The 17,752-nt window shown below is 38.0% G+C and overlaps 1 protein-coding gene across 3 annotated transcripts in view; it reads right to left on the bottom strand.

The window, feature by feature from the left end:
* Positions 1-17,752, bottom strand: part of lhx6b (LIM homeobox 6b) — a 35,534-nt gene that overhangs the window by 1,571 nt on the left and 16,211 nt on the right. The window contains exons 1-8 of one of the 3 annotated variants that reach the window (XM_056377101.1): positions 9,818-10,071; positions 9,051-9,181; positions 8,316-8,447; positions 7,695-7,816; positions 4,597-4,817; positions 3,060-3,160; positions 1,956-2,051; positions 526-697 (exon numbers count right to left, since the gene is read on the bottom strand). In XM_056377101.1, the coding sequence (XP_056233076.1) occupies positions 526-697; positions 1,956-2,051; positions 3,060-3,160; positions 4,597-4,817; positions 7,695-7,816; positions 8,316-8,447; positions 9,051-9,053 (847 nt within the window). In that variant the 5' untranslated portion in view covers positions 9,054-9,181; positions 9,818-10,071. Of the gene's footprint in view, positions 1-525; positions 698-1,955; positions 2,052-3,059; positions 3,161-4,596; positions 4,818-7,694; positions 7,817-8,315; positions 8,448-9,050; positions 9,182-9,817; positions 10,072-17,752 lie in introns of those variants that run through there. The other 2 variants (XM_056377103.1, XM_056377102.1) reach the window with 2 other exon arrangements.

Genomic DNA, 17,752 nt, shown 5'->3' with positions numbered 1-17,752 from the left:
CTGTACTTTAGTACAATGCTAGTACAATATTTATTTGTCCAATAGAAGTATAAAGTAGCATGTCCATAGTATTGGGTACTACTGACTACACTACTGTAGTACTGAGATTAATCTATGCATCTGCATCATATCTTATAAGCTCTGTATATGTTTTGCATGAAAATCTGAATTTTAAAAATTGAAAAAGTAAGTAAAGCTGTCAGACAAATGTAGTGCAGTAAAAAGTACAATATTTCCCTGTGTAACTGTAGGAGAATAAAATAGTAGCAGTAAATAGAAATACTCAAGTAAAGCACCTTAAAGTGCAATACTTGAGTAAAAGAACTTCCATCACTGCATATTGTATGATACTACAAATACAAGCTTTAAATCTCTATTCAATTACCAGCTGATTATGGAGTTAAAATGTTAGGAAAGGGATATTTAAAGCATTTAAAGCAGTGTACATTATTATCATCTTTCATGTGAGATAGTCTTCTTTTGTTCTCTAACAAAGTGCCACTAACATGGGAAGCTAACACTCACTGTCCAGGTATCCTTGCAGGGCGAGTAGATGTGGTCGGTCTGGACTGCTGAACGTGGAGTAGTGGATATCTTCTGGCAGCGATGGAGGCATCCTGGACAGCGGAGCGCTCTGAGAGAAACTGCTCTGAGGCGGCTGCTTTTTGTGTCGTGCACGGCAGTTCTGAAACCAAACCTGGGAAATATTACAGGTAATGTGAACATGCAGAAGGAAGGGGAGGGGAGGGGGGTGTTGTAACAACACTGTAGAAACCTAGGTTGACCTTATTTGATTATTTAACATCCTGAGGAGCCCCAGGACAAATATTTGTTGTTGGGCTCCCCGGACACTCAGAAAACAACCAGTACACTAAAGCTGAAATTATAAGTTGATTAAATGTCAGAAAATTAATGGGCAACAATTTCAATGACTGATCATTTAAGTAATTGTAATAAAAAAAAGTAATTAATTGATGCCAAAAAAAATCACAGGTAACTCAACACAGCTCCTCAATTGTGAATATTTGCTAGTTTATGAAAGAAAACAACTGTCAGACCCGTTAATGATAAAGATAATCGTTGGCTGCAGAATTACAGTTCTGCTATGATGGAAAAACACGACCTCGCTTGATGATTTCTGCGTGTTAATTACTTAAAATACAGAAAAAATAGAGGCAAACTGTCAAAACAAAACTGCACAACAAATGAACTGAACTAAAACAATTAAGGTCTTAAAACTCGAGTCTCTCTTCAAGGTGTGAAGTTTCCAACAAATATGCGATCAATCACAAATTGGCTTTCTTTGCCCGACTGGTAAGATTTTACACATTGTATTAATGGTGTTAATGTGTAAAAACTATAATGAAACTTGTCTTACTCTAAAGTACGACACTGCTAATTGTTTCCCTAAAAGAATTTCAAGAAAAATAAAAAACTCACTTTTATTAATAACACTTTTATTTTGAAATACTGGATAATTTACCTGATTCACCTGGTCAGTTTCAGAGGGAAAATCAGACTCTTCACAGACAGTTTTTCATTTTAAGGGGTTACAAGCAAGAACATTGGGAACCACTGGTCTAAAACAGTTTTTAGAGACTATTCCAACTCATCATGATGAATTCTGGGGGAAATTATCTGTATTTAGGTGGTTATTGTCTAAAAGCTCAACAAATTCTGTCAGTCCTGACCTTCAATAAAACACTGGGTGAAGTGCAGCACTGTCTTTGTCTTTGTCTGACTTTTTGGCTTACAATACCTTAAAACAAAGCAGTGTTGAAATGCAACCCCTTATCACAAGTTGCAAGTGCGATTTTCAAATTGTTTCATTTGAACTGTCCAAACAAAATAGAACTTCGTGGAGCATGAAAATTATGTTACAGCCCATTTTCTATGTGGTATAATACAATATAAACATTTGCCATATTGTTATATCATGTTTTATCATCGCCTACCTGTATGACTCGTCTGCTGAGTCCCGTCATTTCTGCCAGTTTCTGTAAAGTTTGAGCGTCTGGGTTGTTGTCCTGAGCGAACTGAGTCTGCATCACCTGCGAGGACAGACAGTATGAACCAACTCTTAATGTTGCACCACACCAGGTGGTGGAAAGAAACCACATACATCCACTCAAGTACTCTACTGAAGCAATGTATTTCCATTCTATGTTACTTTATTCTTCTACTCTGCAACATTTCACAGGCAAATATTATAATTTTTTACATTTATTCGACGACTTTATACTTTAAACATTGAGATTTTACACAACATGTGAAGAACTTTTAAAATATGATGCTTTGTTGATTAGTAAATTATCACAAAATGAATCAGCATCTGTGGAAGGTGAAAGGCTGGAAGGTGTGACTGTGTGCTCTGGGTTGCGATGGAAATCTTGTGAGCTGCTGGAAGAAGGTTCGAGAGACTTCAGATGTCTTAAGCAGAAGCATTTTATTGATGCATCGAGCGGAAAAATGATGAACAAGCAAACCAGTAAGGCCACTCTGAAATCTCTGAAGCTGTCGTCTGTGGAAGGGCTCATTTAAACCCTGAATCCTCACATGGCACTTGCTCATACATGTGTCAAGATTAATGGAAATCTAAATCAAAACATGAGCTCACGTCTTACCTAACTCACATAACCTCTGTCCAACTAACAGAGACACTAAGTGACCATCAGACACAGAGACACAGGCTGTTTGTTAGCTGGCTGTTTGGCTATCTACCCTACCAGAGCTTTGACAGCTCCTGGAGAACTGGATAAGAGAATTAATAAGAACTAAATGAAATAGAATAGACTTAATGTAAGAAAATTCCTGCACATGGGTAACTGTGATGGACTTTTCTCACCATCTTCTTACGTTTTCCAAAACAAACAATCAATCGATGAACAGATTAATCCGTAGCGCAAACAATCATCAGCTGTAGCCCTTAAAAATAAGCTTCACCTCAACCAGCAAGAGTTGCATCCTGTTTAAACCATTAATGCATGAGCAATAATAACCCATTATACTATATAATATATGATTTCACAAACACATACACATGTTAGAGCAGAATCTACCTGCAGTTGCTCAGCAGTGAATGATGTCCGCGCTCTCTTGGCTGGTTTTGGTTGGCAGTCCTGATCAGAGGGCAGTGCTCCTTCCAGAGTCAGTCCTGTGCCTGACGACAATCACAACAAGGTTATGTCTCATGTCACGTCAGCCACAAAATAAAAAAAAAAAGTCAGCCATCATATTGTGAGGTTACGTAACGCAACACAGCACAAGGTTAAAAGTTAACAGGCTAATCTTGTTACAGCTCCACAAAGTCTGTGTCACAAAACTGAAGATTTGTCCAGACAAGCCGCAAAACAATTAAATTGTTCTCCTGCCAACAACCGCACACGCCAAAGTATTTACACCATGATGGCCTACGTGTTCCTCACAGCAGAGAGCATAGTCTTCCACTAGATCAGTTACTATCAGTGTGAAAAATACAGGAAATAACAAGGTTACTATAGATTTTAGGATCCATATTGAACAGGGTCAGTTAACCTAACCTCACAGATGTTGTTGCAGTTCCATCGTTTAGATCTTTATTTTAATTTCAAGAAGTTAACAAAGACCAAATATTGGTATTTCATGTTGAAAATAAAGCACAGAGAAAATGTGGATTTTTATATTTGATGTAATGACGATGTTGCCACACAGAGCTGCACTGAACTCTGTGATGTTGTCAGCCAGCTGCTTGAAAGGAAACTTAAAGGGAGCACTGGAAACTTCAGGGCTCAAGTGATCAAAAGTTGCTGGAATATTTTGTTCCATTTGTTACAGAGGCTCCGGACCCAGGCTGGATTACCAACTGAGTAAAGTGGGCAGACGCACAGACCCCCAGATTTACTACATATCATCTGGGTCTACACAATTTGATTAATTGCAAATTTGTTGGAAACTTGCACCACTGAAGTAGATAGTCAGCTACATCGCATCCTCCATGTTGTGGCTCTGGTCTTGAAGAGGGACTTTTAACAGTTTGTTTATAACAAGGTCATTTGTGGTTAAATTATGTTTTATCAAACTGAAAAACAGAGAAAACCTCAGACAAGGTTGTATTATTCCACCACAGGAGTAAAACTACAGCCAACAACTAAGTTCACTGTCAGACCCATTAATGGAAATGTTTTACTTTAAGAATTGATTGATTGCTTCGTCTATAAAATGCCAGAAAATAGTCATTAAAGCCCATCATGATTCCCTGAAGCTCAAATGTATAAATTCTAATCACAGTTTTAATCTGAAAAACAGTTAAAACCCAAAGATCCAGAGTTAACTATTATAGAAAACTACAAAAACTAGCAAATATTCACATTTAAGAAGCTGGTACCAGAGAGACAACTAATTAATTAATCAACTAATCATTTCTGCTGTAGAGTAATGTTTGGTTTTTTGGGCTGCCTGGGGAAAGTGACATGTAAAGTGGGGGTCAAAATGGGCCCCAAGAACACATTTTTGCCCTGGGGCCCCTTGGAAAGTTAATCAGGCCTTGACTTTTGTATATTTTTCCTGACTGGATCATCAGAGACCGTCAGAGGTGCATCTCTGAGTAATATCTGTTACCGTTTTCGGCAGCCCTGCGGAGGTTGTCCAGCATGATGTCGTAGTGGCTGCGGCACAGCACCCGGCCCTCCACCAGGCCGAACTCCTCCCCGGTGGACAGCTGCCTCTTACAGGAGAAACAGGCGAAACAGGCCAGGTGGTAGACGCTGCCCCGAGCCCGGCGCACCCAGTCACTGGCGTACACCTGCCGGCCACACTGGGCGCACTTCGTGCCGAACCTACTGTGAGGAAGAAGGAAACGGGCGGGTGAAGGTTGGCTGTTAGAGCTCAGTTGAAATACACCGTGTGTGCACAAACACACTTCATTTACACAAACACATCTGTATGTATCTAAACTAATACACACACTCGTGTTCACAGCTACAACACGACCTGACTGGCCGTGATCCATCAGTTGTGTTAGTCTGTAAACACGTTATCGCATTGAGCTCCATTGTTAAATTGTCCTGTAAATAAAGGTCCAACTGCTCATGTCTGCTTTAATCCTTGGTAGTTTCTACTGATTTTTATCTCTAAACCTTATATTGACTTTGTGTTTTAGCTTGTACCAAAAATAATTTGTCCTGAACACAAACTAGTGTTTGTGTCTGAACTAATACAAATGTTTTTCCTGCTGTGGGCCATCCCATCACATAAATGCAGGTCACTCACTCCTCTCCTCTCTCAAACCCGCATCTTAAGATCATTGTTGCTGCCTTGTTTAATGCAATCTGTTCATATCTCTGTGAGCTGCATTGCCCCACGCTACACAGCTGATAGGATATGGCTATATCAGCCAATGAGATATAAGTCTTAGAATATCTTTGGGTAAGCTTCAGATTTATCCAGCCATCCCTGCCAGATTGTTTTGAATTTTGATTCTCAACAGTTTGACTTTGAATGTGAACTTTTCTTCGTGGTGAATACAGTGGATTCATTTTCTATTGTCATACTTTTGGTTTTGTTTGCATTTAACGCTAATTTGGTCTTTTCCACACAATTGATACCACATCAATTCATATTACAGCTACACAGTTACATTTAATTTCAGTACAACAAAATCAATAAAGCAACTTGATTCAGAGCAGCAGAAAATAAAAGCCTGTAAACTGAGGCTTCCTTTGATGGTCCCCATGAATATTTTGTATTGTTTGCTGTGGTATTTCATATGATATCCCAGTGTTATTTTTGCAGAAAGCTTTGGACAGCCTCTCTTCATCTCTACAGTGAACTAAATATTGAAATTCAGCTGCAGCTTGTTAAGTGTTTAAAATGGTCTAAACCAGTAGTTTCCAATCTGAGGGTTCCCCATCCCTAAATCTGAGAGCTCACAAGTTGATTAAAGGAATAAAAATGAAAAATATATCAAAAATGTTGCCACTTTTATTTTGAAATACTGGATAATTTACCTCATCTAGTCTCTGAAAATCCTTTGAATTGGACAATTTCAGTAGAAAAACCAGGCCACAGGTCGCAGGTCGTTTTTAGAGACTATTCCACAGCACCGTGACACATTCTGGAGAAATTATCTTGATTTAGGTGGTTTGTCTAAAAAGTTAACAAATTTAATTGATTCTCAAAATACTGGTGTCAGTTTTGGCCAAAACAGCAGTGGCTACTATATTCTAGATGAAAACATACTGTATAGTGCTGCCTTTGTCTGTGGCTGCCAAACCTTTTGGCTTGTGCCCCTTTAAAACAAAGCAGTATCAAACTGCAACCCTTTATCACAAGTCATAATCATGCTATTTATTAACTCATAAAAGATAATGTTATGTGCACTTACACTACAGAGGGGACTGTTCTTTAGTGCATTATCTGTAATTGAAGTTTCCAGTGTGTCATCTGTCATTTTCTCTGAAGCATATGCAGCTGATGTTCATCACATAACGTTCATCCATCAGTGGACACTAAACTTTTGTTTTGTTTGACAGAACACAACTTTAAATGCACCATTTGAGCACAATATCATCTAAAACACTAAGGTCCTAACTGTAGAGTTTGATGGCAGGGCCCCACTATGAGACAGGGTTGGGAAATTAGCTGATAATACTAAATCAATTCTCAGTGAATTGAGAAGACAGATTTTGTTATAGTTGAGTCCAAAGTTGATCTTTGGAAGAAAAGATCAATAAGCTGTAAAAACACCCAGAAACATAAACCTAATTATGTCCAAAGATTTATCACAAAAATAATCTTTAAGTCTCTGTTCAATCACTCATTGTAAATTCATTCTTTTCCATTCAGGTTTTGAAGATCAAGTTTTACAAATTAAAGCTAGAAATTAAAGCCAAATTTAAAGATAAAGTCTGATTTTCGTTTTTTTTTCAGTTTTATAGTCGGTAGCCAATTTATTTTATGTTTGCGTGGCTTTAAATGACTATGTATAACAACAATAAGGATTTAAATATTGCATCATATTCATTCGTTCATAACGGATCGTTTACCAGAAAAGGGGATTCATTGGGAGACTAGAACAAAATACGTCTTCGGGTTTTATGGCTCCACAGACGCAGTTATGCGTCGGGGGAAGAGGAATATTTACAAAAACTATCTGGTCAAATTTTTTCATTTGTCTGATTTTTCGCTGTAATTTGTTTGTTTGCACTTTAACACATCTCTAATTAAATCGATAAACCAACCTCAATGATAAACCATACACTGGTTTGCTTTCACGGACAACGAAAGTAAACGGAGTAAACGAAATGGCACAAAGTGACCGGGGGAAAAAAAGAATCGAAATAAAATAATAATAAAATAAATAAACATTTAAATAGCAGAATTAATCAATTTAATTTCGGTAATCTACAGATTTGAACTGAACATTAATTATAAAGATGGTAATTAGCCTAATTATTAGGCTAATTCTAGAAAAATAAACACATTTATTTTAAAACGATAAAATCATTTTTCAATGCGATGCTTCTATAACCAAACTGTGTTAAACTGCGTTAAACTGCGTTAAACTGTGGGACTTATTAAAAATAAATATTTGATAAAAATGAACTCCATTGCTGATCTGAAAATAAAACCAAGCTTGTTCAGCGTCATAAAATAAACAGCAAACAGCTCGAGGCTTCGCGACATTAAAATCAGAGCCAGAACAAAACAAATCTTACCTGAAATAATCCAGTTTGCAGTAGATTTCCTTGTTTTTAACGTAGCAGCTGCTGTGTTGGCGCAGAGACGCTCTGCACACTGAGCACTCCAAACAGCCCAAGTGCCAATTCAGGTTGTTGACCTGTGGAGATTAAACAATACGATAATCACACTCACACACTAAAGCACGGCTGAGTGTGCATGACAGATAATCACAGCGACGACCCTCATCAAGATATTCATCAGCCTGACACACTTCTTATTGTGCTTAAACAGTTAAATCAAAATCTATTTATTTAGAGCTTTTTATAGAAGAAAGAAAGAAAGAAAGAAAGAAAGAAAGAAGGAAAGACAGAAAAAAGAAAAAAGAAAGACAGAAATAAAGAAAGTTGAGGAGAAAATGTCACTAAAGGAAAATTGCATTGCAGTGCATTAGAAAAAATATCTCATGTATGTTTCTCGTTTGTTTTCTTGAGCTCAGTCTGTGTTGCAGTGAAAAATAAAAGAATTCAAGAAAACCTACAAACCAAATTCAGAGACGTAGTTGGAGCTCAAATCTCTTGAAGCTTTGTGGACACATTTTATTCTTTCAGAGAGACTAAAAATCTGTCATTTTTCCTGCGCGGCTCGTGGTTCCTCACCTTCAGCAGGTACCGGTCATGGATCTCCATGCCGCAGCTGGCGCACTGGTTCTTGGCCGCCGGAGGAGAGCAGAGACACGCGGCCTCCGACGGACTGGACTCCCCGGACTCCTTCTTCACCTCCGATTTAGACTGCGTCAGAAAACACGAGTTAAAACCAAACAGAAGACTCGATTCATCATTCAAATTTTACTTCTAATCAAGAGTTAGTGCTGAAAAACAAAATTTTCCCTTAAATATTTCAGTGCTATCCAGTGATGTGGTGGAAACACGAAGATCCAGCCCTGGAAAAACGCACTGATTTGATTTGCAGAGAAGCTTTTTCTCCAGTGATTATTATTTATAGGCAACATTCATATTATTTTAATTGCACCTACTGTAGGCTATATCCACGCATGTGCTCTGATAATTCAAAATTCTACCTTTCATTTAAATTAAATAACAGAAATCTTAAAATGAGTCATTGTGTGAACTCTGATCCGCAGATTAAATGTGGATAAAGTGAGTTTTGGTGGCTTCACTCTAAACCACTGACTCCCTGATGATAAATATCTCTAGGTGCAGTCTGTGGTCTCCTCCTGATGAAAACCTGTGCCTGCTGTGCCTGAGGTTACCCCGCATGCAAAAAGTTTAGGAAGAGAGCAAGAAAGAGGAATCGACGAAACCTTACACAGACCGAAAGACAAAGAAATCAAAAGGTTGCAAACCAAACTCGCCCAGATGTTTGTGACTCACCATTTTCGGGTCTTGAACGCTGCCTATTTGGAGAGAAGATGGAGCTTGCTCTGCGCATTACGCATCTCTGCCCCAACCCACACTATATCCGGTCCAAAACAACGAATAACAGTTTCTCCTGCATTTAAACCCTGGCAACAAAAGAAATTTTGATGCAATTAGAAGGAAGAAAAAAAAAATATATATATGATCGATCATTCCTCTTGTGCGCAATAGGAGGCTGTATTCCCATGCAATCAAACGCAGTGAAAAGAAAGGATGGCACTATATCTGCAATTAGCGGTGGATTGAAATGCTTCGCTTGATAAGAGGCAACCCGAGTGTCAATTTCATCTGTCAATCAAGAAAAGGCAACCGAGCCACCAAGCCAAGAGAGAAAAAAAGAGCGGCGCATCCTAATTTCAATAGCCGTATAATCGAAAATCGAAAAATCTCCAAAGTGAAGAGGCTCAACTGGAGATCAGTCTATTCATAACAGACAATGCGCAGAAACTGCAGCTGATCTTGAAGCATAAAGGAGCTTGATTGTCTTTTTCTCATGATGGACCCATTTAAGTACTTGAGGCTCCCCTGGGTGATTACAGCTGCATTCATAAACTGCCAAGAAATCTGCGTTTGGGTGGCAATCCGCAGTCCGTGTTGTCCTTCATTTCGTCGAAATGAACTGGAATGCAAGATATGTTAATTACCAGCTAGGGTATAAATATTGGAGGCTGTAAAATAAGACGAGAGGGCCTATGGGAATAAGAAAAACATATACTTCATACATGGAGAACCTCCCAAAAGCAGCGAAAACATCGTCCGATGAAAGTTTTTGCGGAACATCACGGGGAAAATATCCAGATAATTCCGTGGGGCATGGTTGTTTTTGCAGGCTTTCCTCTCAGAAAGACTCTTCTCCTTCTTTCTCTCTCTCTCTGTCTACAAAATAATCCGACTTCATTAACTTTGGTGGAACTGGGAAACAAACCAGTGGCACCAGCACCACCCTCCCAGTCAGTCTCCGCACTGTTGGTCCGCTGTGGTTTCTTCTCCCCGCCTCGACACTCAAAGTTTACACCCAGTTCGGTCACACAGGATGTGATGCTGCTAGACCAGCAGTGGCCCGGGTTTACCCTCCTGTTCTGTAGCCTCACAAGAAACCATTCAAAAATATATGATAAAACTTTGAAAACAACCAAACGATGAACTTTGAAAACTTTCCTTTGTTCTGAGGAGGATGGCTGCAGATCAGAGGCCAGAGCCAGTTTGTTGTTGAAATCACTGCACTGCTGATTGCAGAGTGATGGAGGCGTTTATGACGCTCATGATACAATTTAAAGCTAATTATCTAGAGAATTTAATTCTTTTGTGCATTTTACACTTTTCCTTGTCTTCAGTTTTGATGATTTCAGATTCACATGGCTCAAGACGGGGAGTTATTTCACAAGTCTGCCTTTAAACAACACTCACGTGCTCTGAAAAGGTTGTGTTGTATGTCTGTGTTGGGATTTTGTGTTTTTATATCAAAAACACATTTTTTTCCTGCTTCCAGTTATTAATCTCTCTTGTTAGTTTCTTATTAGTTTTTAATCTGGATGTGTTGCACATTTACTTTTCAGAATAATGTGAAAATGAAGATTTCTTAGATATGAATAGCTGCAGTCAAGGTTTATAATGGATTATATCTACACATTTAAAGCAGGTTTGCTTTTGGAAAAACGTTATAAAATAAATAATATCATAATTGAGAAGATGCTGTAGTAATACAACTAGCCAGTGTCATCTGACAGAAAGTATGAGCTCACGACAGCCTGATAACTTTTACTCTAATTTTATTTAAATCAAACAAATGTCACTAATTTTTCAGGGGTCGAGGCTCGACATCTTCAATGTGAATAGATTCCTAAATCTTAATAACCAAGAAATAAAAGGGAATTATTCAGTGAACTTTCTACAGCCTCATCTCCCATCAGGGAGAATGGGACACAACCAAAAGTGACAACGTGGTTAAAACCAAGTGTGATAGTTCATTTTGTTCAGAAGGACCAGGGTTATTCATACTGTACGTTGGTCGACGGTCAAATCGACCAATAACATGAACAGTGGGCGGGACGTCCACATTCAGCTGGAACTGATGTAACAGTGTTGTGTTGTTTGGCTCCTTCAACTAAAGAAAAAGGTGAAATAGTAATGTCTTTGTAAAGTATGTGTTAGGGCCTTTATGCTTTTATGATAGAGTTTACAGGGGGATGGGGGGGTGGGGGTGGGGGTGGGGGGGGGGGCGAAGGACGACAGAGACGAGGAATGATATGCAACAAAGATCCTCGGCTGGACTCGAACCAGAGACACTGAGGTTCTTGGTTGGCGCTTTAAACCTCTTTTCTTTTTTTTTTACGTTTATTATCCTTGACTGATGATTCCTGTGTATTTGTTGTCATGTTAGTGTTTCTGTGTTCACAATTAAGAAATCCAAGCCAAAGATGTGGGATTTTTTCCCCCATATCTCCAAACAATTTTTTCAGCCTGTGTGTTTTATTCACAGGAAATTGAATATAACGGGAACAGGTCATATCGGGACAAACTGGCAGCAGATGAGAGACAATATTGAACCGTGATTGAATGTCAGCAGCTTTTCCTTTGATGTAAATGAATGAAACTCACTGAGTGAAGACTTCTCGGGTCAAGTACTGCTCAGTCAAACTGAAAGGACTCTGCAGAACTCGTCTCATCCTGCTCACAAAAAGACTGAACAGTATTAAACACAGGACAGCCAGACTCTGTAACAGTATTTATCCGGAGGCTTTTAGTGTCACTAACCTCTAAAACAACTGACAACAACAACAACTGCTTTACACATGAGACACTTTAATTGTATATTACACAGTGATAGAAATTATATTTATACTTCATCCAAAACATGTAAATCTGGTCAAAAATAAGACCAGAATCTCACTTTTTGACATCGACATTTGACATAGAAATGTGTAGCCTAGTTTCAATGCCCTTTATGATCGTCCAAAATGACTTTTTTTTTTAAGTTGTTCAGCTTTCAAACTTCAATTTTGTTTTCCATACTTGGTGCTGTCTGCCTCTGGAAGACAGTACGGGAGTGTTTGTTTTGATTCATTAAAGTTTTATTGTTTGACTGTGGTCAATTCATGTTTTTCCCACTTGTTTTATGTCTCAGTGCGGTTATGTGCAGTATGTTTCTGTTTAGTTTTCGTTTTACATTAAGATCACCAAATAAAACTCCTATCAACTGCACTGAAACGGAAAATAAATCTCTGAATCTTTTAGTTTTTGAAGGACGAGACAAAGGATTCATTTTTTTTTGGATGCAATAACTTGAAAGTTTCATTGCAGCACCTCTTTAATAACATGATCTGACTGGAAAAACTTATATGATCATGTGATTATATGATGATTTAAAGGGTCATACCGTTTAGTGACTGATGAGTTTTTCTGTTTGGATCAGAATAAAAACTTTTCAAAATCATTTGTATTGTAATATTATAGCATGTGTAAGATATTATTTTTATTTTGTGACAAACATGTCACCACTTCAAGTGTATTTTTGGTGTCCATGCTAGCTGGATATTGTATGAGCGTGATACACTACATTCAGGATATAAGCAGAGCAAAACCTGAATTCAAATGTTTCAAATGCCCAGTCATTGTTGGTTTTTTGTTTGTTAAAGCTGAAGAGAACAAGGCTATGTTGTCTTCATAAGTTGACATTTTAGAGACATTTCTGAGTGACGACTTGGGGAATCATTTCCTTTGTGTAGAAGGTCTCACACTGAAGCCGCAGCTTTAGACTTCTTTCACGAACACCCTGGACCGACATAGAGGGAAGAAAATGATTTAAAGTAAAGGTTTCCATGAAATCAATGACACTTTATTACATATTGATCACATAAAAAGCATTTGTAACAGCAGAATTACCTCGTCTCTGCCTCTCTGTATTGTCAGTGTAATGCACTTTAGCAGCTCTGTGCATTAACTGTAATTACCAGATGGAGCAGGGTCAACTGGAAGTGGGCCGGTCAAGATGCAGCAGGACTTAAAGGAGGGAAGAGGGTTATTTCACCTCCATTATCATGACTCTTTAGTGATGATTTGCAAGAGTGAAGGTTTTTGACCACTTTGACCACATTTTCTTGGACCGGTTTTCCACCAGTGTACAGTTGGTTTAGTTCTACATTAAAACCTACAAGGCCTTCAGAGAGAGTTTTTGAGATATAATCCGGGGTAGAAATAAATTAGGAAAGAAGCTGTTTGGACCTTTTTTGGTGTAAAAATGACAAGTAGCAAATACATTTTCATCTTCCTGGAAGGTTATACACCATAAAAAACCCAAATCTTTTATGTCAGGATAAGAGTTTCTTAAGATAGAGTAAATAGAAGTTACTGCATATGTCTGATGTCTAAATAAAACGCTAATTAATACACCTGAATCCTCCAAAATACCCTAACTTATTCAAAAGAATCAATAGATATTGACAGCACAATCTCTATGAAATGTCCACTTACTGGGAATTTCAAACCATGTCATTAGATGTTCATTCATTTGTCACATAACTGTATCTTAAAACTTTCCATTGTTCCACATTAACTATTACCATTGTTGAATAATGGCTGAGAAACCTGATGAAGACTGTGTGATATGATCAAAAGCTCTACAACAAGTGAGAAAGTGGGCTTTGATTGGAGTGAATGTTGTTTCCAAGGTCAAGACTGAAAGTTTATTTAGTTAATGAATTAAACATTGAATCAATTTTTGTCCAGTGCAGAGAGAAAACGAACAGCACCTTATTATCTAGAAGAAACATTTATTATGCAGCAGGCTTTTAAATATCTGATGCCTCCTTTCTAGTTTCATGTACCCAGAGGCGGAGCCAGAGGTGGTGCAGGCCAACTCTGGTCTCTGATTGGCCCCTCCCCCTACCAGAGTGAGATGGTGATAGATATTTGGATTATTAGTATCAGAGCCTCTTTATGAAGTGATTGGAAAGTTAATCACACGAGGAGATAAAAACACCTGGAAGAGATAAAGAGATAAGAAATCTAACAGATAAAATAACCGCAAAGAGACACAAAAATGACCACAATGGGACAAAAACGAACCCCCCCCCCCAGTTTCTAAACCTACCCCTGCCTGTACGTCACCCTTACAGAGTTTCCTCTCTGTAGATTTGGCAGTGTGAAATTCTTAGGAGCCTCCTGACAATGGTAATATCTGAGGATGGGTCACCTGTTGCATCCTGCACAAGCTCTGTGGATGTGTGAAAGTCACAGTCTTTGCTACAGCACGTGTGTATGTGACCGCTTTGTCCTGCAGCCCCGCCCTTCCTTTACGCACAGCTGTCTGCGAGCCACACAAACAATAAGAGACCAGCACACTGCCACAATTAAAAAACAAACTGTAGCACATGCTAAAGCTATTATACTCATCCAATGAGCCCCAGTGGACAGTTTGATGGCTGGTATGTCAACAATGTATGACGTACGTTGTGGAGGTGCAGAGGGGTTCACATGAGGGCAGAATCTTATTTACAGTGCTGAACGTGGAAAACAACCGGCATTAAGGTGGGGACCTTTTGTCATGACTGAATAACAATGCTTGTATAACACACTGGCCTCCACTCAGCAAGGTTATGAGTTAAAGCCATGCCTATACACTTAATATTCTTAGTGTTAATATAGTGTAATGTAAGCTACTGCCGTCAGTAATTGTCAGTGGATTGACTTGGAATATCATATGTAGTTGAGCAGCTTTAAGGCATCAACTGTCAGCCAAATGATATAAGGAATTTTTCTGAGCCTTGAGTCGCGAGAAGCAACCTTTTTTGTTGTATTGATATAAATATATATAAAGACAAAAATCAATCAATAAAAAACAGGTAATCTCATTCAAAAATGAGCCTGAATGCATTTAATGTACTGGACTTTCTTATGGTTTTATGACTCATTTAATCAAAATATGTGCTGGCTTTGGCCATCAATAATCTCTACCTCCACTACTCCACTGCATCGTTTTGTATGAGGAGTATAGCAGCCAAGAGCTGCTGTGGTCGCAAATGTTAATTTTACAATTGTCTCTTGAAATCACACAGTAATCATCTTCTCATCTTGAAATATCACTCATTTTCTCATGATTAAAGACCCTGAAAAAAACCCCCTTTTTTTCTCAGCCACCATCTTACCCTGATTGATGTGGTATTTTCTGCCAAACCTAGACTCATTTTGGTTATTTCACAGGAGAGAAATTTGTTTACACAGGTTTTTTTTTTCTGTGGTCTTTCCACTGGTTTAAAGTGGGTGTGACTCACAAAGTTTATGTCACATATTTCTGTGCCCCAATTAGGATTTTGCAACCAGAACTGGATGGCAGTGGTGTGGTTGTTTGTTTATGTTTCCAGGTCAGTGTCCATGAAATCCTATGAAACCACACCCACACTTTTCTGATGATGCAGATTAACTTAGTTTTGAACCTTAATAAATAAAATCTAATCATGTTTTCCCACCTCAAACTTTACTTTTGATTGTTCTTTGCTTTGGAACTAGGTTTTCTGAGTGGGCTTGTTAACATGACATGATTAATGATTTTTCTCAAAACCATTGCTTATGTTGGTACAATAACAGATTTTATGTTGTACCATTTAGTACAGTATAATCTAATGCATTAGTAAATCAAACACAATTCGTCTTCCTGACATTGTCGATTTCAGAGTAAGTTACACACGAAGCCATGAAAAAGCACATTTGTCACCTAAAACCAAACTTTGTTATACAGGGCTTTACTTAGAGCTGTAACCTTATCATATTTGATGGTCAAACAAAAATCAACTGTGATCTGGAGAAAAAAAAAACATTCATGACTAGAAAAATCTTGTTTGAATAACACATGATAATAAGTAATTAAAATTTGGGATAGTGATCTCATAGCAAGCATAAAAATGGTTTAACCAACAACAAAGATATGAACATTGAACGGGTTTTGAATGGATTCACTGGTCATGTTTGCAGACACTGTTCATATCAGTGCATATGGTCTGTTGTGTTCAGCTTCAGCTCACTGCGCTATATTACATTTTTTGCGATGCTTCTTTCTATATAACAATGTTTATCTGTATTTTCCTGGTCGAATAAATCTATAAAGGCGTTTGTGATGATGGGATTATGAGGTTAAACATGAACAGCAACATCTTCTCTTCTGTAGAGATCCACTGCCTGCAATTCATGATTTTCTCCAACTCTTGGATTTCTGTGATTCTTTTGGGCGAGGTGGAGACAAACTGTAATGTGCATGATTCATACCTCTTTCTTTCAGTGGTTGCATGTTACAGGGAACCAGCACAAAGCCACGTTACAGTGATGACTGATGCTCTGCTTGGCATGTTGGCTGAAAGAAAATGTTTGGAGAAGGGTGGAGCGAGCCCTAAACGTAACAGCAAGGCCTTATCTTGTTTCTGTAGAACTTCTGCCACTGTAGTCCATGCGAACATTGTCAGATGTGTGAGATAAGATGGATCTGAGGTCAGTCCATGTGAGAACATGGCCTCAAAACACTAATTGTTGCAACTGTGATTTACCTGCTTTGTAAACCTCCATTCCCAACTGATTACCAACCAGTGGTGCCCCAGGGGGAGGAAACCCCAACTAATTATCTCTCCTAAATGCAACAAGAAATAAAAAATTGTGATTTAATTTAAAAAGTAAATAGAGCATATTATTATATATTTGTGTTTAGGAGGAAAAGAAAGAACCGAACACAGAACTGGTGTGAAATTAATCTTTGGTTATAACAACCAGTAGCTGCCAATCAACCTGAATCATCTGTAACACATTTGAGAGTGTGTTAAAACTAGTCAAGCAAGAAGCAAAGTTGAAATAGTTACATAATGAATACATAATGATAAAATAATACATAAACATTTGTTAACTAAACATAAGGATAAACAGCAGTGGTAAGCTGAAAGTAATGAATTCACATTGAAACAGTTAGCTAAAAGTATAAGATAACGTTGAGATAAAGTTTGTCAATGCAATTAAAAATAAACACTTGAAATAGTCAGCCAAAAGTAATGAGCAGTAGAAATAGCTAAAAAATAAAGTGTGCACAGTTAAAATAGCTAACTAAAAGTAGTGGATAATGTTAGCTAAAAGACAAGAGTAAACAGTTAAAATTGTCAGCTAATTATTGAATTAACAGATTATATTGTTAAAAGTAATGAATACACAATTTTACTCAAATGCATATGTAATGTATAAACAGTTGAAATTGTTTAAAATGGCTAAATGGTTGAAGTACCCAGGCCTCTGCCCCAGTACTACACATGCAAACCACAAACACTTTCAATTCAATTGTATGAAAAAAATATTGTGACAATAATCACTTTTATATATTAATAGTATTAAATAACATTTTATAATCGGTTTATAATCCATTTATAAGAACACAGTTGGAACATATGGTGCTGATGAAGGGGTACTGGAGCTCATCTGGCAGGTCAGACGAAAACAAGTGTCCACCAAATATTTATTTAAAACCTTCATGATGTGTCCATAAAAATGTGAGCTTTTACAGTGGGACTCACTTCTGAGGATGTGAAGAAGCACATGAATAACACAAGAAAAACTGAGTCAGGCTCCAGCCAGTGAATGTTTGCCTATGGGAGCTTGTTGGAGAATCAGTTTGATGTTTGAAGACTCACCAT

This window comes from Seriola aureovittata, chromosome 5 (assembly GCF_021018895.1).
Source record: "Seriola aureovittata isolate HTS-2021-v1 ecotype China chromosome 5, ASM2101889v1, whole genome shotgun sequence".
Taxonomy (NCBI): Eukaryota; Metazoa; Chordata; class Actinopteri; order Carangiformes; family Carangidae; genus Seriola; species Seriola aureovittata.
The sequence above is the reverse complement of the archived record's forward strand: the minus strand, read 5'-3'. Positions and strand labels throughout refer to the sequence as shown.